This window comes from Emydura macquarii, unplaced genomic scaffold (genome assembly GCF_026122565.2).
Source record: "Emydura macquarii macquarii isolate MOO-44397 ecotype Brisbane River unplaced genomic scaffold, CSIRO-AGI_Emac_v2 contig_2369, whole genome shotgun sequence".
Taxonomy (NCBI): domain Eukaryota; kingdom Metazoa; phylum Chordata; order Testudines; family Chelidae; genus Emydura; species Emydura macquarii.
Window position 1 is genome coordinate 4,241,875 of NW_027132506.1, and position 24,351 is coordinate 4,266,225.

At 59.3% G+C, this 24,351-nt stretch overlaps 1 protein-coding gene across 2 annotated transcripts in view; it reads left to right on the forward strand.

Annotated features, from left to right (window-relative positions):
- Positions 1-7,341: 7,341 nt before the first annotated feature.
- SEMA3F (semaphorin 3F) overlaps positions 7,342-24,351 on the forward strand; it is a 79,772-nt gene continuing 62,762 nt past the window's right edge. For both annotated transcript variants that reach the window (XM_067561279.1, XM_067561280.1), the window contains exons 1-2: positions 7,342-7,677; positions 15,064-15,224. In XM_067561279.1, coding sequence (XP_067417380.1) covers positions 15,113-15,224 — 112 coding nt within the window. In that variant the 5' untranslated portion in view covers positions 7,342-7,677; positions 15,064-15,112. The remainder of the gene's footprint in view (positions 7,678-15,063; positions 15,225-24,351) is intronic.

A 24,351-nucleotide genomic window follows, 5' to 3' on the forward strand; every position in this document is an offset into this window, starting at 1 on the left:
CGTTTTCCTCCATCACTATTATCACACAGTCTTCTCCAAGCTGTACAAATTCTGATCCTTCTGTTTCATTTAATCAGCCAGACGGCAGAAGCGCACAGCTCAGCTTCCCGGGTTATCATCCTCACCTCTGTGCCATCCTGCATTAGGAACATGTGTCACATTTTATATAAGGGCTAATTGGTATTCTCTCCAGCTCTCCCTTTTCTTTAGGAAATTCACAAATGGACACCTGCTGGGGACATCCTGATGTGACGGGGAAAGGTAAACAGGCAAGACGGCGGCTCTCTTTATCTCATGGATCATTTCATATTCCTCTCTCATATGTCCTCCTCAGCCTTGTCTCTTTAATCTCGCCTTCTGCGGCACCTTTTCATGTCACCGATCATCTCTCTTGCCCTTCTCCAGACCTATAACATATTTCTGCTGTGCCTTCTTTCGAGACGAGGTAAACATACCAACGAAGGGGAAGACATATTGCTGATTTTGTGCATCGGTCTTACGGTATTTTCCAGATTGTTCTCTCTGTACAGTTCCATTTTATCTGGCGGAAGGCTGGTCCATGACTGAAGAGGACAGCGCTACGGAAAAACCGGCCAGTGTAGAAAAGTGCCGGTGATTCAGTAGGTGGCGCTCTTCTTCTCGGCTAGAGGGCACGGGCTGTCTTTCAGACAAGATGTAACCCTACTGCTCTCCCCTCTCATGGTCATTACAAGATTCAGTGGCAATGTAATTACTCCAGTGTCTCACTCAGATTCCACTGAAACTTCGAGAGTTTCAAACGGAGAAGTTATTCTTCACTTAAAGACGCAGCGAGGGGCAGAATAGCGGGGATGTTCCACCCCAGAGGTGGCTGCATTTTAGCCAGTGGATGGAGTGAGTGTCAAGTGCTCTGAGATCCTCCAGGATGAAGGACTCTATCGCCTGTAGCTGACTGGAAAATGGGAAGTATCGGCTGAGGGAAATTCCAAATAAGTGAAAAATGAGTTTCTTTTGTAGAGTTTTTCCAGGTGTGTGTGTGTCTTTGTGCGTCTGTGTGTGTGTAAAAAAAAAATCCAATAAAATAAATTACTGAAGAGAACTTGGAAGATTTAGAAATATTTTTTTCTATAAGTGCCCCCTCATTTTGGCAAAAGAGGCCCATTTTGCACTGAAATTAATTCAGCCCACTGTAATAGTGATTCTGCAAAATGACGTAGCTAGGCATACACTCCATGCAAGAAACAGGGGAGCCCCGTCCCCTTCCTGAGTCAAGAATTGCGGGACTCTTCCCTTGCAAGGGTCTTTCTTCATTCCACTGACCTGGGCCTGTTACTCTATCCTCATCTGAATGTTTGCATTAGCCCGTAGGAGCCCCAGTCACCGACCAGGACCCTGCGGTGCCAGGCGCTGTACAAACACAGAAGAAAGAGCTGTCATTCTAGGTTCTGGTTTTACCTCATTTGCATTGGTTTGTTGCTTTGACCTGCCTCACTTACTCACCTCTGCTTCCCACTCATCCTAGGAGCCCAAACCCCCTTTCCCTAGGACTAGGCAACTCCTGATGGTCTGTGACCTTGAGACGAGGTGTCTCCCCCATATGCTCCGGGGTGGAGTCTGCTGTGGCCCTTGGCTCCACAGGACCATGCTGGCACCACGCCGTTTGTTCGGGGCTCATCTGCAACGGGCCCCGCGACTCCAGCTGGTGGCCCGGGGAGCCACAGATCAGAGCAGCGGTGTTTAAAAAATGCGGTCCCCAGGAGCCGTTGCGCTAGCTTCCTCCCTTCACGTTTCCTTTCCCGGTGTGTCGGAGCCAAGCCACCTCCCTATTGCCCGACTGCTGCTCCCGGGTGGGGGGTCAGACTGCCCCGGAGGGGTGAGTCCAGTCAGTGACATTCCTTCCCGCTGCAGCCTGCGCCCCCCACGCACTGCCCCCTGCCTGCGTGCCCCTCACCTGGCTAGCCCATCTCCAGGGGGCCAGATCATGAAATGAGCTTAAAACCTGATAACTAGCACAATCCCTGAAAAAATCATGGAGCAGGTCCTTAAGGAATCCATTTTAAGGCACTTGGAAGAGAGGAAGGTGATCAGGAACAGTCAACACGGATTCACCAAGGGAAAGTCATGCCTGACCAACCTGATTGCTTTCTATGATGAGGTGACTGGCTCTGTGGATGTAGGGAAGGCGGTGGATGTGATATACCTTGACTTTAGCAAAGCTTTTGATACCGTCTCTCACAGTATTCTTATCAGCAAGTTACAGAAGTATGGGTTGGATGAACGGACTATAAAATGGATAGAGAACAGGCTAGAGCATAGGGCTCAACGAGTAGTGATCAATGGCTCCATGTCTAGTTGGCACATGGTCACAAGCAGAGTGCCCCAGGGGTCGGTCCTGGGGCTGGTTTTGTTCAACATCTTTATTAATGATCTGGAGGATGGGGTAGATTGCACCCTCAGCAAGTTTGCGGACGACACTAAGCTGGGGGGAGTGGTAGATACCCTGGAAGGTAGGGATAGGATACAGAGTGACCTAAACAAACTGGAGGATTGGGCCAAAAGAAATCAAATGAGGTTCAACAAAGAAAAGTGCAGAGTCCTCCACTTAGGAAGGAAGAATACCACGCACAGCTACAGACTGGGGACCGACGAGCTGGGCAGCAGCTCTGCAGAAAAGGACCTGGGGGTAACAGTGGATAAAAAGCTGGATATGAGTCAGCAGTGTGCCCTGGTTGTCAAGAAGGCTAATAGCATATTGGGCTGCATTAGGAGGGGCATTGCCAGCAGGTCGCGGGAAGTGATTATTCTCCTCTATTCGGCATTGGTGCGGCCGCATTTAGAATATTGTGTCCAGTTTTGGGCCCCCCACTACAAAAAGGATGTGGACAAGTTGGAGAGAGTCCAGCGGAGGGCGACAAAAATGATTAGGGGGCTGGAGCACAGGACTTATGAGGAGAGGCTGAGGGAACTGGGCTTGTTTAGTCTGCAAAAGAGAAGAATGAGGGGGGATTTGATAGCGGCCTTCAACTACCTGAAAGGGGGTTCCAGGGAGGATGGGGCTAGGCTGTTCTCGGTGGTGGCCGATGACAGAACAAGGAGCAATGGTCTCAAGTTGCAGGGCGGGAGGTCTAGGTTGGACATTAGGAAAAAGTTTTTCCCTAGGAGGATGGTGAAGCACTGGAATGCGTTACCTAGGGAGGTGGTGGAATCTCCATCCTTAGAGGTTTTTAAGCTGAGGCTTGACAAAGCCCTGGCTGGGATGATATAGCTGAGGTTAGTCCTGCTTTGAGCAGGGGGTTGGACTAGACACCTCCTGAAGTCCCTTCCAACTCTAATATTCTATGATTCTATGATTTCATCTTCTAGCACCCTTGATGTGCTACTCCAGCTGAGATTCCAGACTCCTACCCGCTTACCCACACGTACACCGCTCCCTCCCTGTACCTATCCCAGCCCAGGGCGCGGAGACAGCCACTATGCACCTACCCCCCACACCAACACCTCTGCAGCCGCTGGCTTGTTCTCCAGAACCTCAGCTGTCCTGTAGAATAAAAAGGTCTAGTCTTCAGTTGTTCTGGGGGGGGCAAAAAAAACTTTAAAAACGTGGCCCGGGCGTAACCACTGCAGTGATGGGTCTGCAGAGTTGTGCAACGCACCGTTCGGTGAGCAGCCAACACAGGGGCTGATTGGTTCATGAGCTGTCCCTGTGACTCACGTCAGAGAGGGGAAGGCAGGTCACAGATCTGCCCACTCTTACAGACATCTGGTTTTGATGTGGGTGGTGTTCGGAAGATACCATTACCCTCTTCCGCCCCCCCTGGACCAGAAGTTGCAGAGCTCAGTGAGGGCTCCTGGCGGGGCTTGATCCGATTTTAAACATCTGCACAATCCACTGTGCACGGCATCTTATTGGGGCGTCGCACGTGGGCAAAGCTTACTTGGTGGCTGGAGCTCAGAAGAGTCCCACAGCCTTTCAACCCGGGCAAGGCCTAACCATGTCGGGGCTTCGCCTCTGAAAGTGGAGCTGTGTGGCCTGCCGTGATGGTAATTAACCAGCTCACCTTTATACTGCAGGTGCCTGGTAGCAGCTCACCGGCGAGGGCTGCCCCTGAGATTGGGCTACAAATTCCTCTCTTCCCTCTAAATCTAGGCAGCCGCCGTCGAGTGTGAAATTTCACCTGGGTTTAGTTTTCATACCTTTGAATTCCCACCATCGTTTTTGCTGGTGTTTTCTTCACACGTTTTTAATAGGAGGAGTTTGAATGTTTTGAAATTTTTCCACGGTAGCCCAACTTTTTATGGCTGGCTGAGCTCTCTTTGAAAACGTCACCCATCTACACAAAACGTAGCCCGGAGGCTGAGCCTCGCGAGGTCTGATGCAAGACGGAGTGGTTTGTTAAAAGAAAGTGTTGGCTGGGGAGTCGTTTTGTGTTCATGAAAGTCCATGTTCTGGGCACACAAACCTGGCCAAGGGGGGCCCAGGCGCATAGAAAAATCTTCTCCGTCAGGAGTGTCAATTGCCCGTCAGATTGTGTCAGACAAATGACAGCCAAAGCGTTCTCTTTCAGACATTGCACGTCCAACCCACAAGTCCTACCCCCAGGAAAACATTGAGAAAAAGCTTGTAAAATGAATACAGGAAAACCTCTGTTGTAAAGGTGTCAGGATTAACACACACATGCACACAGCACAGTCCCACACAAGCGAGGCAAGGAAAAGAGAACCCACTGAACAGTACATCTCTCTCTACCCCTTCATCCGCAAACACACCACAGGCCACAGCACTCATCTTAACCTTAACTCTGCCCTGCTAGAGATCCCACTGCCTCCTTGAATACCCTTTACCGAGCCCGCTCCCAGTACAGCTGCAAGCCAGGGGACTAACTTGCCAGCTCAATGGGTCAGCTTCTGTCAGGCCTTGGTCTCAGGGCACAATTTATTGGTTAAACCAAACACTTTGGCAAATGAAAACAGCTCCTCTGGCTACAGTTCCCAGAGACTTTTCTCTCCCCTCTCTCTGCCCCTTGCCCTGACCCCTTCCCTCCCAGGGACACCTGCAGGAAACTTTACACTCCTTGAACTTCTCAGCTCCCCAGGGCCTGGGCCTTAGCTAGCAGCTGGCTTCTTTCCCCTGCTACAGAGGTTGTCTGCAGGCTACCTGCCCGAGATGCTGATCCCTGAACCGGGTTCTTCCGCGGGATCCAGGCCCTCCCCTGCAGATCCAGGCACTCCCCTGCAGCTGGCTCTTTGGGGGACCCAGGCATCGCCCAGCCCTCACCCGCTCCCTGGTCTCCTGGCATTGCCTGAGACACAGCCTGCTGATCACAGGCGAGGGCGAAGCTGAATTCCCATAAAGGGTCAGCCCAGCCTGTGCCCACAGCCGACGACGCACCAGTCAGCAACCGCCGCTGGTCCAGGGCTGCGTGCTGGAGGGTGGAGCTCGGGGCGGGGAGCGGGCTCTGTGGCGTAGCCACGTGCCCGAGGATGGCGGAGAAGAGGGCCATGTCCTCTGCGGTCGCCCACCTGTTCCTTTTCTTGCTTTATTGATTCAAAGAGTCCAAGGCCAAAGGGGCCATTGATCCCCTAACCTGGCCTCCTGCGTAGCACAGACTAGGGAATTCCACCCGCTCACCCAGGGCAGAGCCCAGTAATTCTGGAGGACACATCCCCTAGCCGACCGCTATACTAGCCCCATTTCCTCTGCGGATCCGGCACACACGCTGAGCTCCGGGCCACGTACCGGGTTGCTTTGGAAGCACACCTTTGCCGGCGCGCGTTAGTTCTTTACCAGTGAAATGACGGCCCAGACGTTGCCCTGCCCCCCAGCACGGCTGGTGCAAAGTTGCTCGGACATTTCCTTGCCAACAGTGGTACCGCCGTCCCCGGATTGTCCCATGGATGAGCCACGCATTTGCAACAGAGGGAGACGCTCACGGACGCCCCTAAAGTACAGGCCGGGAGGGAGCAGGGAAAAGACGTGCCACCCCTGCTTAGCCCCTGACCCGAGCATGGCTTTGGGATGGTATCGGGTAACTCTCCACGACTTGAGTCTGTGAAAAGCCCGGCTCCCAGCTCTCTGCATTAAGCACAGGAATCTCCTGCTTCACAGGCTGGCTGCAGGTTCCTCAGTCTTACTGTGCGATTCCAGGACACCTTTTGCCCCCAAACGATCCCCACCCACCACTGACATGCAGCCACCTCTGGGGAGGAAGAGCTCGGCAGCCGGAGTTTGACACCTCATCGGAAAGACGTGGCTTCCAGCAGGGCAGAGCCTGCCAAGAAATGCCGATCATCCGCTTGGGGCTTGCTCAGAGGGAAGAGCACCACCTGCTGAATTTCAAGGCAGGGCAGGGCCCCGGAAATTCGATGGCCAACCCTAGCGCCGGTTCCACCCACGCCTTGAATCCTTGTCACGCCAAACAACTTCCCCAGCCCCGCATCGGCGGGGAGTGGGGGGGGCTCACCCCCTGTCCCTTGGGGGAACCGGCTTTCCTGCTGGTGCGGGCACCGACTCTCCTCCCCCAAAGGGTTAACCCGGCATGTCTTGGGGAGCGGTCGCAAGGCAGAAGCAGTGAGGTGGGGGCTGAGATCATGCCAGGAACAAGCTTGGTGCTGCTGTCAGTTCTGCCTGAGTTTTTCTTTGTTGCAGGATATTTGGCTGGCTGGATTCTGCAATATCACAAAGGCCCCTTCCTCCCCTCCCTCCCTCTGTCACTCACACTCCTCTTCTTCCTCCTCTCTCTCTCTCTCCCCCACCCACCCCAGGGAGCTGGGAGGCTAGTGCAGTAGGCTGCATAACTAAGCCAGACAAAGGACTGGCTTGCTTTATTTATTTAGATTTGCTAGGTGACTGGATCACCTCCCCCCACCCCGAAAACCCGGCACCAAAGAGAGGAAAGGTGCCCAGGGTATCGGGAAAGGGCTGCTCTGGGGTCTGCACCAGGCCCTGAGGCTGGAGGAGGAGGAGAGCGGGGCAGGGCTAGGGGGTGAGGCTGGAGGTGAGCCGGGCAGGGCTGGAGGGGGGATGTAAGCTGATCTGGGCGGGGGGGGTTGGACCAAACCAATCCCCTTCCAAGCATTCCTCTGCAATGCCTCGCCGAGCCCTCCTGAGGCTCTGGCACCAGCGCCGGCTTCAGCCGGGAGGGGCGGTACAGGTGGAAAGCGGTGGGGGGGGGGGGGGGGGGGGGGAGAAGAGAAGCCAATCAGTCCGCCCCCCTCTCTGGGCGGGGCTATGCAAATAGCAGGCGGCAGAAGCCAATGGGCTGCGCGGGGGGCCCGCGGGCTCAGTGCGAGTTGTGGAGCCGGGCGGGCCGGGCAGCGCAGCTCAGCGCACGGGGCCGGAGCCTGAGTCCAGCGCAGCGCAGCGCACCGCGCACGGACCCGCACCCGCACCCGCCCGGGCGAGGGGGAGCCCGTTGCGCCACCCTATGGCCCGGGGGGCCGAGCCGGCTGCCCCCTGACCGCCGGCAGCCTGCACCCCGCAGCGGGGCTTCCTGGGGCGCACGGGGCTGGCCATGGCACGGGGGCTGCGCCGCCGGGCGCTCCGGTGAGCCATGCGCCTGAGCCGGCGCTAGGGTCCGTCCCTCTCCCCTGCGGGCTGCCCCTGGATCGGTGCCGGCTCGGCCCCTGCAGCTCGCCGCGGCCGGGAGCCCGGCGCGTCCGCCCCGCCCCGCCCCGCCGGGGGGCTCGGGCCCCGGAGAGGTACGTGTCCGGCGCGGGCCGGCCCGGTGTGCGGGGGGGCTGCTTCCCTGGCCCCGCACGATTCCCCCCCCCGGTCCGCCAAGCCGGGCGCGCCGCGGAGGGAGAGATCGCGCCGGCTCCGGCTGGGAACATCCCGGCAGGGGGTGGCTGGGCAGGGATCGGGCCCGCCCCGGGGTGAGGAGCCGGGATCGGGCAGGGATCGAGGCGAGCGCTGGTGCCCCACCAACTTCGGGCTTGTTTGAACTCTCCCTGGGCAGCGCAAAGTCCCCCGCTGCCCCCCCCCCTCCCGGGGCGTTCCGGGGGGCAGCGGAGGGGAAAGGGCCCTGACTTCCCCGGGGCTAACCCCCGCTCGGGTTTTCCTCAGCCCTTAACCGGGCCAAATCCTGCCTGACTCAGCGGGGGAACTAGCTCCGCAGAGCGCCCCCCAGCGTGCCAGGGCTGGCGTTCGGAGCCCCACAGCGCCCTGGTGGGGCCGGACGGGGCCACCGGCACCCCCTTGTGCCGCGCAGGAAATCCCCCCCCCCCGCTCGCTCTCCAAAGTCCTCAGCCGGTGCCAGGAGGAAGCGGCTGACGTTCAAACTCCGGCCCTTCGGGGGCTTTCTTCCTCCATCCCTTTCCCCAGGCGGATTGGTGCGGCCCCCGGGGGCACGGTTTGCTCTCAGCCACTCCAGGACCTTTTCACCTGGCCCTGGAACCCCCGGCTCAGAGTTTGGCCAAGCCCTGGGGCTGGAGGGCCCCTGTTCCCTCTTTCAGCTTCACTGGCTCTTCACTTCCCCGCATTGGTGGTTTATTCTCGCCTTCCCTTCCTCCCCTGCGCCCCCTCCTTTCTTTTCAGTCCCTTCTTGACATGCTTCTCTGAAGTTGCTGGGCCTAGGGGAGGTGGGTGTGTCCCCTTCTCTGCCCTGCCCCTGGGGGCAGTGGAAGGGGGGGGGGGGGTTAGCCGGGCCCCCATCTAGACCCATCTCCCCAGATCTTGCCTCGTCAGATGGGGAGAAGAGGAGGGAAGCCTTCCAGGTTCTGCTGCCAGCCTCCCTCCCACATCTGCCTGTTTGGTTTCCCCCTTGGCTTTAATTCCCGCAAGTAAAACACAACTGCCGTGTAATTAGCGGGAGCCATTCCAGTTCCTGGGGAGCTGCGGCCGCTCTGGCGGACTGTATGGATTTGTTAGAAAGGCCGCAAACCCCAACCCCTTGTTCCTCTTTGCTGTGGCTCGGATCTCCCCGGTCCCAGTGCAGCCTGAGACTTTCTTGCCATGGCAAACGGCTGGCCCAGGCTGGTGGGGCTGGGGCCCTTGGACCAGAGCTTCAGGTGACGGCGTGGACACCCTGGATCCAGGCCCTGGGACGGGGTAGGCCTCTTGTTTGGCTTTGGGATGGCCGATGGTATTTATTGGAGTCCCCAAATTCCTGCCCATTCCCCTCTTTGTGGAGCAGCTTCGGTCGAAACCTGTTTGGCCTTTCCCCTGTAGGCATCTCATCTCTTGCCCCTGTCTCGGGAGGCCCGTGGCCCGTTTGTCCCTGAGTCGCGGGGGTCGTAGGGAATGGATGTGGGGCAGGGGAACAGGAAGGTTCCCAAAATCATGCAGGAGGCGGCTCTACCTAGGGGGAAGGCGTAGAGTGAGGAGGTATCCAGAGGGATGGAAGATGGGAACGAGAAAGGAGCAGAGAAGAAAGAGGGAGGCAAAGACAGGCCAGGCACCTAGCGATCCGCGGCCCTGGCGGTCTGACCCCACAGGAGCCAGTGTGTCCAGTTGCAGAGGGCAGGGCGACGGTTAATGAGCCAGGCTGCCACGTCTTGTGTCCTGCTGGCGGCCCAGGGCTTGCCCTGCAGTGACAGATGACGGCTGGGTGGGCAGAGCACCGGGGCAGGGGATGGTGCATTTGGGTGGGGGGGGGGGGCTCTGCACTGGGGTGTGATGGGTACGCCAGGAGGCCCTGGAGATGGCTGGCTAGGGAACGTGGCGGGGGTAGCGCTGGCGATGGGCAGAGAGCTCCCGGCGGTCCAGGCTGGGGGGTCCGCCTGGCTCATGGCCGTGTCTGCTCTTCCTTGGGCCCTGGCTGATCCTGGCAGGTTTTCAACCTCAGCCCCTCTTTCCTCTTCCTTCTCCCTCTGCGATGGGTGTGTGTGTGGCAGGGGGGGATCTCTCCTCCCCAGCGGGCCGGGAGGCTAAGGCCGATCTCGCCTGGGGAGAGGAGTCAGATGGCAGCCCCGGTGGTGCCCCGCAGGGCCCAGGGTGACATGGACTCCCTGGGAGCCTGGCTGAGGTGTCTGGCGGGCAGAACCAGAGCGCCCTCTCCGGTGGGGCGAGGGGGGTGCGAACGGGGAGCGTCGGCCAGGCGCGGTGCACTTCCTTGTTTCGGAAATACAGGCCGGCCCACGCCGTTGGCAGGTTGGGGGGAGAGGAGAGACGGTTGGGGCAGCCGCAGAGGGGGCCATGCGCAGCTCGCCTGCCCCCTCTTCCCGTTCCTGAGCAGGCAGACGCTGCCTTCCTCTCCATAGGAGCAAAGGGTCCCGGGACAGCAATTGTCTCTGGCACATGGACACAGCATCCAACCCAGGGCAAGTGCCCTGGCCATGGGCTACCTAGGGGACCCCGCTGACCCAGCGGCCTGGTCTCCCAAGTGCCTCCATCCAGGCTGTCAGCTCTTGGAAATCATCCAACGCAGCATCAGCACTTCTTTTACCTGGGTGGCCAAGTGCTGGGATGGAAATGCTCTCCTGAGGGGGGGGGGGGTTGTTACTAAGAGGAAGTCCTGTCCCTCCCCCCGCCCAGATGTACCCTCAGACTCCAGGGCTGCCCTCCACCACGGGTCAGGCAGCTTAAAAGAAAGAGGAATATCCTGTGGCTGCAGCCCGAGGATCAGACCCCCTCCTGGGAGAGGACAGGGCGTGAAGACGGCAAGAAAGGGTTAAATGTGGCTGCGTTGGAGTTATGTGGGGTGAAGTTATTTGTCCAGTCCGAGGGGCTGCAGCGATTTTGCTGATGTCATTGTGTGTGTGTGTGTGTGTGTGTGTGTGTCTTAGTCACGGAGTTCTTAAGAAGTCCCTTTTTGTTCCTGATCTTGCGGCTTTCTTTTGCTCCATAAACATTTCCTGCTCGCCGAGCCCCTTTCTCAACACAGAGCCAGGAGCAGTGCAGGCCGGCAGGTCCCACCCCGCTCCGAACGGGCATTTCAGCGGCAGAGCCGCGGAGATTTTTCCCTTTCCCCTTAATCGCCTCAGCTTCCAAACATGTTGGCTAATCGTTATTTCATTTATCGGGCGGGGGGGGGGGGGGAAATAGCTGAGCTGTTTTTAAAAAAAGAAACTAGAATGGCCAGTCTCGGGGCTTGGCAGTGCCCGCCCATGCCAGGAGAGGAGAGTGGCTGTTCCTTGTTGAAAAATAAAATCTGTCCAGAGCAGTTGAGTTTGCACATTCTTGGGAGTGCAAACGACATTGGAGATAAGAATCGCAGAGCTAAGATGCACTTGGAGAACAATCTATTCTCTCTGCGTTTGTCTCCCAGCTTCCCAGCCTGCTTTCCTCTTTTATTCCTTTTTTCCCCCCGATTCTTCTTTCTTCCCTTTTCTTTTCTCCTCCCCCCCTTCTTTCCGTTCTCTTCTTTCTCCTCCTTTTCTCCTCTTCCCCCTTTTCCTTTGTTTGCCATCTCACTCCCCTCTGACGCGCGCACAGCTCCATCCAAATGCAATAGCAGGATTTGCCAGAACTATTTCCCAAGGCCGGCAGGGGGGTTTATTTAACTGCAGCCGACTGTAGCTTTTATATCGCAGGGTAATTTGGTTTTTAGACGTCCCGGCTCCAGAACACATGGCGTTCTGCTAAGTGCAGAATCTCAGCCGGACGTGGAAGTGAGCAACAGTCCAATAGACTGAAGCCTGAAATCTACGGGTGCGTTGGGAGGGGGGGAATCGATAAGACAAATATTTACTAACTCCAAAGGCAATAGCAGCGCAGTACTGACCCGGGGGAAGGGGGGGGGGGGGTGTGTGCACCGCCCACGGCTAAAAGAAGCTGTGTGTTCCCAGGAGCCCAGCCTGTACCGCTAACATCCTTCCAGCCATTCCTTTGACTAATTTGAGGGATTTTCCTATCAAATCCCCAAAGTGAGCTTCCGCCATTTAGACAGTGCATCCCGGCCCCCCACCCTCCATCAGCTGCCTGCAGTTTGCTCCTTGGGCAAAGGGGGCAGTGATGAAGGTCCCTCTGCCCCCCAGGGCAGTGTCAGGGGATGTTCTGCCTCTCGCAGCCAGCTAACCTGCTGTCTCCCTGCCCTGCTCGCCCCAACGCCTGTCCTCAGAGGAATATGTGCCGGCTGCATTTTGGGGCATTCACAGAGGTCAGGGACATTTGGGGGCCATGCACTGAGGGGAATTCCTCCCCCCCCCCTTCAGGGAGTAGCCAGGGACCTGGAGGGGCTCGATTCCTGTGTCTCGGTGGGACACTTGGAGTCAGGGAATCCTTGGTGGGAGAGAGATGGCTGGATCTGTCCCTGAGCCGGGAAGAATTCAAAACCGGGGGGCCGGGAGAGCAGAGAGCCCCTTGGCAAAGCAGGTTGCCCCAGACAACGGCAGTGCTGCCACCTCCCGTGTTTTCAGGGTGAGTGTCACGGCATTTGGGGTCCGTAAAGCCCCAGCGCCTGGATTCATGTGAGCATTTGAGAATCCCCGCTCACACAGAGAAGAAGTAAGCTTCTGGCCTGGGCGGTAGTGGAGAAAGGCTGGAAAATGTGACCTTAACTGCTCAGAAATCAGAAGGCAAAGGAGGAGATGAACCTGGGCTTCTTATTTGACTTAAAATAGTTAGATTTAAGCAATTTCCTGATTTGTGGGGGCCTTGGTGCAGGTCCTGGCCAGACTGCAGCAATGTTCCTCCTGCCCAAAGCTGGTCCTCTCCTGCCCACCGTGGTCTCACCACGATGCACCGGCTTGAGGATCCGGGGGCCCTTGAGCCGCGGCTTCTTCCTCTTTCTTGTGCTTATCCCAAACAAGACCAGATCCACCCTGGTTGCCCCGGGCACCTTGCAGAGCACCCCTCCCCCTGACTGCTCCCATCGCTGGCCTTTTGTTCCCGGCCCGTCGCTGGGAGCGGCGGTTCTCACGCTAGCCGCAGCCTCTGCTGAAGTGATCTAATGGGACAAGTTGTTCTGGCTCCGTGCTGCGGGGCAAAGGGGGCGTGGCCGGATCCTGCTCTGAGCTGAAGCGCTGGCACGTGCCGGCTGTTTCTCGAAAGTTATGTCTACACAGCAGACGCTGGGCGTGGCTTTGCCTGTCCCCCCCGCTAGCGGGAAGCCGGCTAGAAATCGCTGTACCCGGCTTGCTAGTCCGCGCGGCAGCGTCTTCGCTGCTGCTGTTACCAGCGCAAACAGGAGTCAGCCTGGATTGGACGCGCTACGGCTCGTCTCGTGCTGTGTAGATGTGAGCTCCTTCCAGAACTGGGGCCTGATAGCGGAGCTGGGAGCTGGCGGGAAGGAAATCTCCCGGAAAGGACTGGGGTGGACATGGGGACTCTCTGCCCTTCTTTGACCCCACTGCATGTCTCGGTGGCGGCCCCGGTTCGGCTGGGATCCAGAAGACGTTGGGTGTGGCTGGTCCGTGCCAGGGTGATGGTTCTCCGCCTGCCTGTGACATGGCCAACCGGCCTTGGGGTGGGGGGTGAAGAGGGTCACGTGACCTGTGGGTCACGTGACCCATGCCACGCCCTCCCCCCCAGATAAGTACTAGGGCTGGGTAGTGGGAGAGCGAGAGGGCCCTGAGGCAGGAGGGAAGAATGGGGGGAAGGCAGGGGGCCGGCCTGAAGGAGTCCAGGGGGCTGAGGGGAGAGATGGAGAAGAGCCTGGCGAGGGGGAAGCTGGCAGAGGAGGGTCTCAGCTGCTGAAGACAAAGCAGAGCCTCAGACAGGCCTTGTGTTTGGGTTTAGACTCGTGCCCTGCAAAAGGTGGATTTTCAGTGACTGGCTTAGCTGGAGGGCCAGGTCACTGAGGGGAAACTGAGGCAGGGTTGCTTCAGGGCCACCCCGTGCCACGAGGGGGTGTTCTGGAGGCAGCGACCCTGTTACGGAGCCCCTCCGAGGACCTTAGAGCCACTTACCGAGGCAGGATGGCCTAGTGGTGAGAGCACTAGTGGAGCATTTGGGAGACCTGGGTTGCAATCCCTGCACTGTCACAGCCGCCTGGTGTGACCAGAGGTGAGTCACGCCTGGTCTGCGTGCGCCTCGGTCCCCCAGCTAGACGATGGAGATAACAGCCGTGCCCTGCCTCCTCGGGGGGGGGGGGGGTGAGGAGAAATGCGGTAACGACTGTGAGGTGCTAGTCACTACAGTGGTGGGGGGCCTGGCTAGATGGCGTTGTGCAACTTACACAGGGACCTGTTGGCTGCCTTTCTTGCTACGCTCGGTGAGAACGCTTCACTCACCCCCAGCGTCTCGGCCAGAGACCGCCAAGCGCTTTGCAAAGCACTCCCTTTATCCCTGCTACCCAGAAGGGGAAACTGAGGCAAAGCACGACCCACCCAGCAGGTCCATGGCAGACTGATCGCCTAGGCTGGGCTGCCTCCTTCCTAGCCTCTGGTCTGATTGCCCTAGGCTCGGTGGGCCACCTTCATCTCAGCCCTGCAACGTGCGCCTAACGGGGACGTTCCGGCCTGGCCGGTCGCAATGAACGCTTCGGGTTTTATAATCACGTCTCCGACACATCGAGATGGCTCAGCTTCAATTCCCCCCTCGCCCCCTGGAAGTCGCATCCGCCATGAGCCTAGCGGCTTGTGTGTGGCCCCCGGCGCTCGTCCCAGGAGGCTCCGGGGTGTTGCCGGATCCCCGTGGCACCTGGCCAACCTGGCACACACACGGACCTTTTCTTTTCCAAAACGCCTTTTGTCTCTTTCTGTTCTTTAAATAATCAAGTCCAGATTTCCCCTCCACTCCCCGGTTCGCTGCGTTTCTTTGCTCGGTGGGGGACGTGCAGGGGGAAGGGCAGTGGCAATCCCCTCCGGCGGGGGGCAGAGGGGTACAATCGCGATCTGGGCCAGGGGCTGTCAGATCTGCCCAGGATTGCCGGGGATACAAAAGAGCCAGTTGCAGGGGCTCTGCTGTATGGGCCAGACAGCAAGAGATGCAGGATGGAATGATGCAACGGCTGGTCTCGAGGTCTGCTCCAGCCCTCCCGGGGGGCAGCCCCATCTCCCCAGCAGCCTACTTTTAGCCCTGCCACCGGGCACCGGCGCCAGGGGGAGGGGAAACAGGGCTGAGGTTAACCCCTTGTTCACTAGGAAGCGCCCCCGTTGTGTCCGTGTCTGGTGCTCCCCGCGGGTGGGGCGAGGACAACCTCCCGGCGCGGGACGGGCTGCTCATGTGTTCTCCTCCAAGTAACGCAGCTTTCTCCTGCCCGCCAGGCTTCCCAAAGACTCCGCCTGGATTTGGGACCCCCAGACCCGCCCCACCATGCCCCTGCTCGGGGTCATCCTCTGGGTCACCCTGCTGACGCTGGGCTGGCGGGCGGCCCACACCAAGGACTACATCTTCGCCACGCCGAGGGTGCAGCTCTCCTTCAAAGGTAAGACGCCGGCTCCTTCCTTCTCCAGACAAAAGCTGGGGGCGTCCTGTGTATTGTGCTTTGTTATGGAAGCTGCCCCCCTGAGTCCATTCCAGGGGCCTGGGAATCCGGGTCCGGTTCTCCTCTTTAACCTCTGGTCCATTAGCATATCCAGCCCCTCTGTCCCTGCCACCTTCCTGAGCCAGCCCATGCCCTGGGGACACAGGGAAACCCTGGCCAGGGCCATAGTACCTCCCTGGAATGGATTCTGGTCAGTCCCTCTGGCGCCAGTCAGATGGGCTTGGCGCTGTGCATGGTGCCATGGTGTCTCTCCGGTTGCGGAGGCGCTGTGGCGTGAGTTTCCCGTGCTTCCTCCTGTCCAATGCGATGGCTGGAGGACCCAGCTGGCGGCCGGACAGGGCAGCGACCCCCGGCTGGTCCTGGGAGCCGGCGAAGAGCCGCAGGCAGGCTCCCTTGGAAGGGGGTGCCCCGGTTCCAGCGAGGCCCCCCTCTGCCCATGCGGTGGGATGAGGCTGTTGATCTCACCCGTGCCAGACAGCCAGATCGGCCAAGCGACCTGCCCACGATGCTTGGTGCGCTTGGCTGGTGGGATGCTGGCAGTCTTTGGGGTGGCAGCTGAGATGGTCCTAGAGGGCAGCCCCCCGGCGCCCTGAGGAAGGGGCCGCAGGGTCAGCTTGGAGTTCACTTGGTTGAAGGGGGAACTGGCAGCAGATGATGGCTGCTGTTGCAATACGGGTAGCGATGCAAGAGCTTCTGTTTCCTTGCCCTTCCTTCCCCTCCCTGCAACACAGAACAGCATGGGCCTTCGGGGGGAGGGGGGACAGCTATTTGCAACCCCCAGCTGGGGGTATCTGCTAACTGGCCATGCGCTGGCTCAGATCCCCAGCCCCTGTCACCATCTTTCCAGCCTTGTGCGCTCGCCGCGGGGGGGGGGGGGGGGCGTGGAACCGGTGCCAGGCTGCCCGCTGCCGGGGTGGGCGGTGGCGAGGCGTGGTAGTGGGTGCAATGAGTTTCGGGCGAGCCAGCGTTGGCACCAACCACATGTGGGCACATCTGGGCTGTCGCTGGGTGAGCTCTTGGCGTGCGCGACTGCCCCCAGGCCGCCCTGGTCTTCCTGCGCGTCTCTGCTGAGTGCCAGCTGGGAAAGGAAGGACCCTCAGTTGGCAGCATGGCCTAGTACACAGGGCACCACACTGGGAGTCAGACCTGGTTTCTGTTCCCACCTCTGTGACCTTCCCGCTCTGGGCCTCAGTTTCCCCTCTCGCCTTTTGTTCGTTTAGACCACGAGCTCTTCAGGGCAGAGTGCGTCTCTTGCTGTGTTTGGACAGTGCCTGGCCCAACGGGACCCTGATGTGTGTTAGGTGCTACCATCGACGGTGCGTAGCATGAAGGAAGCGACTGGAGGGCATGGTCAGGATGCAAACCAGGGGAGCGTGTACCATACAGATTCAGGGTTTGCTGTCCGGGCAGGGGGATTTGTCTGATTGCAGGATTCCTCCATGATGCCCCTGGAGGCTGGTGCTCTCTGTGCAGGTGCCTGTCGAGTCTCCCAGCTGGTTCCGGGCAGGAGAAACGAGACGGGGGAATGAATCTTGTGACAGCTCCCAGTGGGGCCTGACCCAGAGGTGCTGGGGCTCGTGCTGCTGGCTCTGCCAGCCCGGGTTCCACTCTGCGCCGATCCAGTCCTGCCCTGGGACATGCGCCAATCTCTGGCCACCCCCTCATGCCAACGTGTGTGTGTGGGGGGGGCGTCTAGAGGGGCTGCCCAAAAACTTTCCGTCAAAGCTGCTTCTCAGCGGAAAACTGGGTGTTCGACTCAATGAAATATTGTCCAGGAAGTGTCCGCAGTTGAGGGGAAAATCCGGTTTTGACCCACCCCTGTTCTGTCCAGTGGTGCCGCTGTGTGGGGCTGGAGTTGGGGCCCACAGGCTCCTCTGTGGGGCAGGATCCCCAGCTAGGCCACCTCTCTCTGGATGCGTGGCCCAAGAGGGGAGACTGGCATGCCACGGGGGACGGAGTCCAACCAGCAAGCCGGGCCGGTAGCGGGCATGGTTGCGTGAGCTCTAGCATCCCTGTGGGCAGCAGGGTCTCCGTGTGGGTCGCTGCGTGGCACCCCCACTGCCGTAGTGAAGGGTTATGCAATACAGTTTCATTCATCCCCCTCCTTTGCCCCGAGGGACACGGCAGAGCCCCTGGGCACAGGTGGGCGGCATGTTCTGGAGGAGAGACGGGCCCATCTCTCCCCGCTGTTTCCAGCTCTCCTCTGTCTTCCCTTTCCCACTCCGCTTCCTCGCCCAAGGCTGCGCTGTGGATCTGCTCCAGCGCCAGACCCCCAACGGCGTGATGCTCGTTACGAGCGAGGCCACCTGGGGCAGGGATCCGGTGCCTGGGGCCGTCAGCAGCCGGCTTCCCTGGTCTCGCTCCTGCCTGCCCCCCCTGGGACCCAGCAGGGCTCGGAAAAGAAGCGTGTTCACCGCTTGAACGTGCACTGTTCTGCCAGCCTGCTGCAGACTGTGACATCTACCCCGGTGGAGGGTCCCTCGCAAGCCCCGTTTTGCTGATTTAAAGCAGCCGGGGTCAATTTCATTTCACGCTGCATGTGCCTGCTCTCGCGTTGCTTTCACGCCAGCGCCGCTCCGCTGACTCCGGTGGCATTCCTGCCGGCTTATGCTGGGCCAGCCGCGCCCAGAGCCCAACCTGTGTGTGTGTGTGTGGGGAAACCTGAGCTGAAAATTAATTCAAATGGTCGTGGGGCGCGGCAGGGAGGGAGGGGCTGTCCGGTGGGTTGGAAAGGGGGTTGCCGACCGTCAACAGCAGGCAGCGCTGCCTAGCCCCGTGGCCACGGTGATGGACTTGGCCCAGCCTTGTCTAACATCTCTGCTAATGGACTGGGAGCGACCCATGAGCCGATCGCGCTGGTGAGCTGGGAGGCAGCGCGGAGAATGAAAGCACACACAGGAGCCCCGCGGGATTAGGAACCCGGGCTGGAAACGGAGACTGGTCTCTGGGAGAAGGTGGCGGTGAGGCTGGGAAGGGATCGTCCGAGTCCCGGGCCGATCTAGCCGGCAGAACGAAAGACGCTATGCAACAGGCTGCCGCTATCTGCAGGGCATAAAACGAAGGGGGAGGAATTATTTCGCATGATGCTTGCGGGTATAACTAGGATCAAGCTCAGGGATAGCGGGCTGGGCAATTTCCCCCAAAGGAAGTTCCATCTTTTGGGGCTTTGAAAATCTGCCTTGGGGCTGTGCTTTGGGAAGCTAGTTAGCATGACGCCCAGGTGTGTGCCCTGAGCGCAGGATGGCGTGTGGGGCTGCCTGAGTGTAACCAGACGCCGCGTTTCCGACAGCGGGTGCGTTAATGCAATTACCGGTGCAGGGCTGGCCGGCACGGACACGGTGTGGATAAGCATTGTTAAGCGTGGTATGCAGCAGGATTGCCTGCCCGCATTCGCTTCCGAGGCAGCTGGCTACATCTCTGGTTTAACTCATTCCGCCTTCGCCGCCGTGGAGGCTGGGCTGGTGGCCGTGACGGCGGCATCGGTCAGTTGCCCGATGGGATTCCCAGAAGTGTCTGTGACTTAGGGGCGCCAGTCCCATGGCCCGGGTGATTTAGGAGCACGAGTCTTTCCATTTCCTCTGGGAATCACAGCATTGGGGGGGGACGCTGGGCTTATGTTTCTATTTTTCACTCACTCCTGCGGCCTGTCTGCCGGCCTCTGGGCGGGATCTCCTGGCGATCTTGTGTGGCGGCACTAATTGACAGCCTGCCTCACCTCCCCCCCGAGAACCACCCACTCTGGGTGCAAGTGGGCATGGGACTGACGGGAGCAGAGGGCGCCGTTTACACTTCCCTGAGCTGGAGTAATTATTGGCGCGTCTTTTTGCCTTACTCCAAATGAGCAGGTCTCCCCCTGCTCTCCCCCCCCCCCCCCCCTCGTCAGGGGGTCTCTCTGTCCTTCTGCAGTGCTCTTACAGCGTCTCCAGTCAATGGGAATTAACCTCTAGCCTGCCTTACGAGCAGCTGGGATGCTGGAGCCGTAAACTGAGCTGTCTTTAATCGGCTTTTACGAGTCGATAATTTCTCTGTGTGTGTCTCTCTCCGCCTGAAGTAGAAGGGAGAGGGGGACGGGTGCAGGGGGAGAGCTGAGCAAAGCGGGCTGTGAAGTGGCCCTGGTAAGCAACGCCAGGGCTGGGGGAAAGGTGAAGGATTTAAGCTGCCCCCTCCCTCTTGGCGCACGTCCCACTGGCGGATTAGCCGGCAGGAACAGGCCCTACCTGCCCACGCAAGGAAGGAAAGAGAACGAACAAAGATAAGCCCTGGCGGGGGAGAGTCCAGGCAGATGGCACCAGCCCAGCAGGCGCCGAAATGGGAGCCAGGACTGTGTGTCTGCCGAGATGTCAGGGCTAAAGGCATGTCGGCTGCGGGGGGAGCCGGGGATCGAGCTGTGCTTTTGTGTCACAAGTGGAATGAGTTTGGCGGTCTCAGCCATGGGCCCGTGAGCAGGCGCTGGCACGGGCCGTTAAAGCCATTGGCCCATCTGGTGCAAGTTGTTGGGTTTTGTTCAAGAGAAAATGATTGGGAACTGGAGCAGCGCCGTGGGTCGGGGGTGAGGGACACCGGAGCCCAGGCTGGGATAGCGAGCGAGGGGGTGTTACAGTTCAGGAACATGGACAGGACTGGGGGGGGGAACTCAGGTCTGGAAGATGGCGGGGGGCGGTGCTGCAGGGCAGTGGTAGAAGGGGCGCCCGTGTGTGCCGGGGCGTTTGGCAGGAATGCCAGGAGCCCAAGACTGAGACGCACTGGCCAACCTTCATGTTAAAAGCCCCCAGGGCCGATCCCCAGCGGCTGGCAGGCCAGGTGTCCTGCTGGGGTCTGCCCGTGGAAGGAGGCTGGCCGCGGTAGTGTTTGGGGCTGGCTGAGGCAGGCCCCGCTCCCCTTTCAAGCCTTTCGTGGGGTTCTAGAAATGTTTGCGCTTCCCAAACCCGCCGGCTGGGCAGGACCGGCCCCCGGCCCATCCTCACCTCCCCGTGCTAGTGACCTGTGGCTCAGTGCCGGGCAAGAGGTCGCACGGTGCGTCTTCCGCCTGGGGCGATGGGGCCGTGCCCAGGGCCGACGGAGCGGCTGAACGTCCTCATTTGTGCTTTGCTGTGGGGGTGCCCGGGGGTGTTTCAGCGCCAGGGCAATGATCCGTCTCTGCTAGATTGAGGAGCCCATTATGAAATGTCCTCCGTGTAGACGCTTCCGGGCAGTGATCATTTCACCCCTTGACCGTCTCTTCGTTACACTGCATAGACTGAGCGCCTTGAGTCTCTCTCGAAGGCAGCTTTTCTCATCCTTTCGTCATCCTCCTGGCTCTTTGAACCGGCTCCAATTTATCAACCTCTTGATAAACCTGGAACCGGACCCAGGATTCCAGCAGTGGTCACCCCAGGGCCCAATACAGAGGCAAAATCACCTCTCTGCTCCTTCAGGAGATTCCCCTGTTTATGCCTCCCAGGTTCGCATCAGCCCCTCTGGCCGCAGCGGTGCACCAGGAACCGCCTGTTCAGCTGATTATCTGCCAAGACCCCAAATCTTTTCCAGAGTCCGTGCGTCCCAGGATAGAGCCCCCCACTGTGTGAGTGTGGCCGATGGTCCTTGTTCCTCGATGTTTATGTTTCGTTTGTTTGCAGACTCTCCTGTGACCCGCGCAGTTATTGTTTACATCCTCTCAGCCCAAGCAGTTAATATGGAACAGCTCGCCTTTGTCTTTTGTGTTATCTGGCCTTCCAGGGTCAAAATCTGGTCTCTCTTGCGCCCCTGGTGTAAACCGGGAGCAAAAGCCATTGGAAAGAGGGAACCACGCAGCCGTCCGCAGGGCTCAGGCACACAGAGACTGAATCGGATCCCCTTTCCCCCGGCGTCAATCCGGAGTGACTCTCTCTGATGGTGTCACCTCCTGTGTGCCTACGTGTAATTGGCGCGGGAGCTGCCTGGAGAGGTCTGTGCCGATGAGACGCTGTAGGTGCCTGGATGGATGATCTCCTGCGCAGGAGGTAGATGGAGAGCTGGGGCGCTCGTGTCTGAGCCGAGCCCTTTGGCGGCTGGAGACTCAGGAGAGTTTCCCAGGAAGGGGAGAGAGACCTGAGGCTCCCAGCGCTCGTCCCACGCCCAAAGGCCCCGGCGACGTCGTGTGTGGCAGAGATGCCCATGCACCGAATGGCTCGTGCCGTGTCGAAGGCGTCAGATGCCGGCTCTGCTGTGCTGGAGCAGCGGTGGCCATGCCTAGGTTTGGCCCCAGGCAAGAGTTTGGCTGAACCCCTGGCAATGGGAACTGCTGCTTGGGGGGCCCCTCTGAGCTCTCTCGTTGGACACGCGTGTCCCCCCCAGCGAGCGTTTCCCAAGTGCTCTCTGCCTGAACGGGGGAAGGGGCGTCCGGTGCTTTCTCTCCGGCTGGAGCAATGCTGACTTTTGCCTCGGGTGTTGGCCAAGGGGCAGCTGTCCCCCCGCGCTGAGACGCGCCGAGCCGGGCTCTAGAGTCCAGGTGGAGTTTTACGTTCCCCGATTGCTCCCGAGGAAACTCTCCGCTCTCGGCCAGGCGCCTTTGGCTCGTGCCCAGTGGGCTTCCTTCCCGGCGAACTCGGGGTGATCTGCACGAGTCCCTTGGGAGACGTGGGACATAGGCAAGCAGGTGACGTGGGCCTGAATGGAACCTGGGCTCTGAGCTGCTTGGCTTTCCCTGCCTGCGTCTTCTCCTCTGCAACGTCCTTGCCAGGATTTCATCCTGCAGCTCTCCGCTGGGGGACTTTCAACTCGATCTCCGGCTTAGCACTGGTTTTTGCGGGGCCGCTCCAGTGCTTGGGCCTGAATTCCTCCCTTAGGTTTCGCCTGTCGGCTGCGGTGGCCTCAGTTACTCCTGGCGTGCATGAGATCAGAACCAGCCCCGTAGCTGTGCTGGACGGCTGGCCCACGCTGTCCGTGCTGCCGTGGCCGCACCGCTGTTGTTAGCGTGCCGGCTCCGAACAGCGCAGGCGTCCCCTGCGTGCGGACGTGGTCCAGGCAGGGGATGAGCCGGGAAGGAAAACTGCCGGGATCCAGAATTTGGGGGAGGAAAAGGGGGAGAGATTGTACCTCCCAGCTGTGCTGACGGGGAGGCCGGACTCTGACGGGGACTCCCCGGGGCCAGGCCGACTTCCCGGGGGAAACTGGGGGGATATTTTTAATCGCCTTCTTGCTACCCAGGCTCCATTCCCCAGCCTGCTGCGAACATCCTGCCGTCCCTTCTCCCCTGCCACTGAGCGCGGGAGGCTGGCATAGAGCCCCAGGGGCATTTTGACTGGCTGCTCCCTGCCTTCTCCTCATGCCTTTAAACTGGGGCTTTCCCGGCAATGGAGGGGAGTTAGGAGGCCCCGTTCCCCTTGACTTTCATCCCCTTAGGCCCCTGGGAAATCCCAGCCTTTGTTCTGTGGTGACTGATCTTAGCAGCTCCTGTCTGATAAAAGGAAAGGCTTTTTTCACACAGCACGCCATTAGCCTTTGGAACTCCTTGCCACTGGAAGTCATTACGGCGTGGCCATTGATCCGGATCACAGGACTGCCCTGAGTCAGAACAGCGACTGCTCCTGGATTCTGGCGGGGGCATTGAACCTCCGGCTGCTTGCTCGCTGCTAGAGACCCGGGGGAGAGAGGCTGGACAGGAGCAGGTTACCCTGCGTCTGCTCCGGCAGGGTTCTTACACCTTCGTGCCGCAGGCAGAGGCGGGAGGCCGGGCTGGCGGGAGCTCAGTTCTGCTCCGGTCCGGCAGCACCCGTGTTCCTGTGAGTGCCCGAGGCTCCGTGGCACCTGCTGCTGGAACTGGGGTGAATTGTCTGGCCTGGGTCCTGCAGACCAGCCGCTGCAATGGCTCCGTCTGGCCTTGGGATCCATGAATCTCTTGCCTGTCTCAAACTTGCTCTCCAGCCAGGCAACGGCAAGGCTTCCACCGAGTGTTGGCAGCGGGATCTCCCGCCTCCTGAGGAATTCTGCCCAGCCGCTCTGATTGACCTCGCAGGGGCCTGGCGGCCAGCAAGGGCCCATCAATCGCTAAGCCGCAGAGATAAGTGCTGGTAAGAATCAATTGTCTTCATCCTGGAAACCAGCCGGGCTGCGTTAAGTGGGAGTTTGTTTACGCCCAAGCCAGAGAGTGGAGGTGGGGAGGTAATATCTTTCCCTGGGCCAACGGAGCCCTTCCTCGGGGCGGCGCGGTGACAGACCAGGTGCAGCTGAGCGGAAAGCGCAAGGAGTTAACCCGTGTTGCAAAAAGACCATTCGTGAGGAAGTGGGCAGTGAGCACCGCTGCAGTCACAGGACGTAGCTTGCCAAGCCGCGTAATGACGCATCAAACCAGCACCCCCACTGAGACCCGGCCTGCACTAACACGCTACGGCAGCTCACAGGGTGCGAAAAAAGCCACTTCCCTGAGAGACTTAGTTAAGCCAGTGCAGCCGGCGCCAAGTCAACAGAAGAATCATTCCCTTAACCTCTCTGCCCCTTCTCGGGGCGGTGGATTAGCTCCAGCGATGGGAGATTCCCTCCCGGCGGCGTGGATCGTGGTCACGCCGAAGCGCTGTCGTGGCCCGGTAGCAGTACGGGTGCGGACAAGCCCTGAGGCCCGGATTTTTGTGTCCAGCGAGGCGGGAATGTCAGCTCCTCTTTGGAAGGTGCTGGGTGGGTTTCCCTTGAGGACAGGGGCTGGGAGATCAGGCGTGAAGTGCCGGCATCGGGAGAAGTGTTCGCCTGGGACGGACGGGGCAGTTGTATCGCTGTTGGTTTGGTTTTTGAGGAGGGTGGAATTTAAAGAAGAGGAGGTTGGTGCTGTAAATACGTTGGCTCTTTGCGAGGGCTGGCTGCGTGTCGGCAAAAGTCTGAATTTTAGCTTTTAAAAAAAAAAAAAAAAGCATGCTGGCACATGGCATTTGATATTATTAAGTTTGGTTTTCCGTTGGCATGAGCTGTCGCTCGTCGCTGAAAAGCATGTACATTTAGCACCGCACCGCAAGCTCGTAGGCACGTGGGTTCCAGGGTATTGGAGACAGGTTAGCTACGTCGTCTCATCAGGTATCTACAAATCTTTGTTCACAGCACCAACCTCCTCTTCTTTAAATAC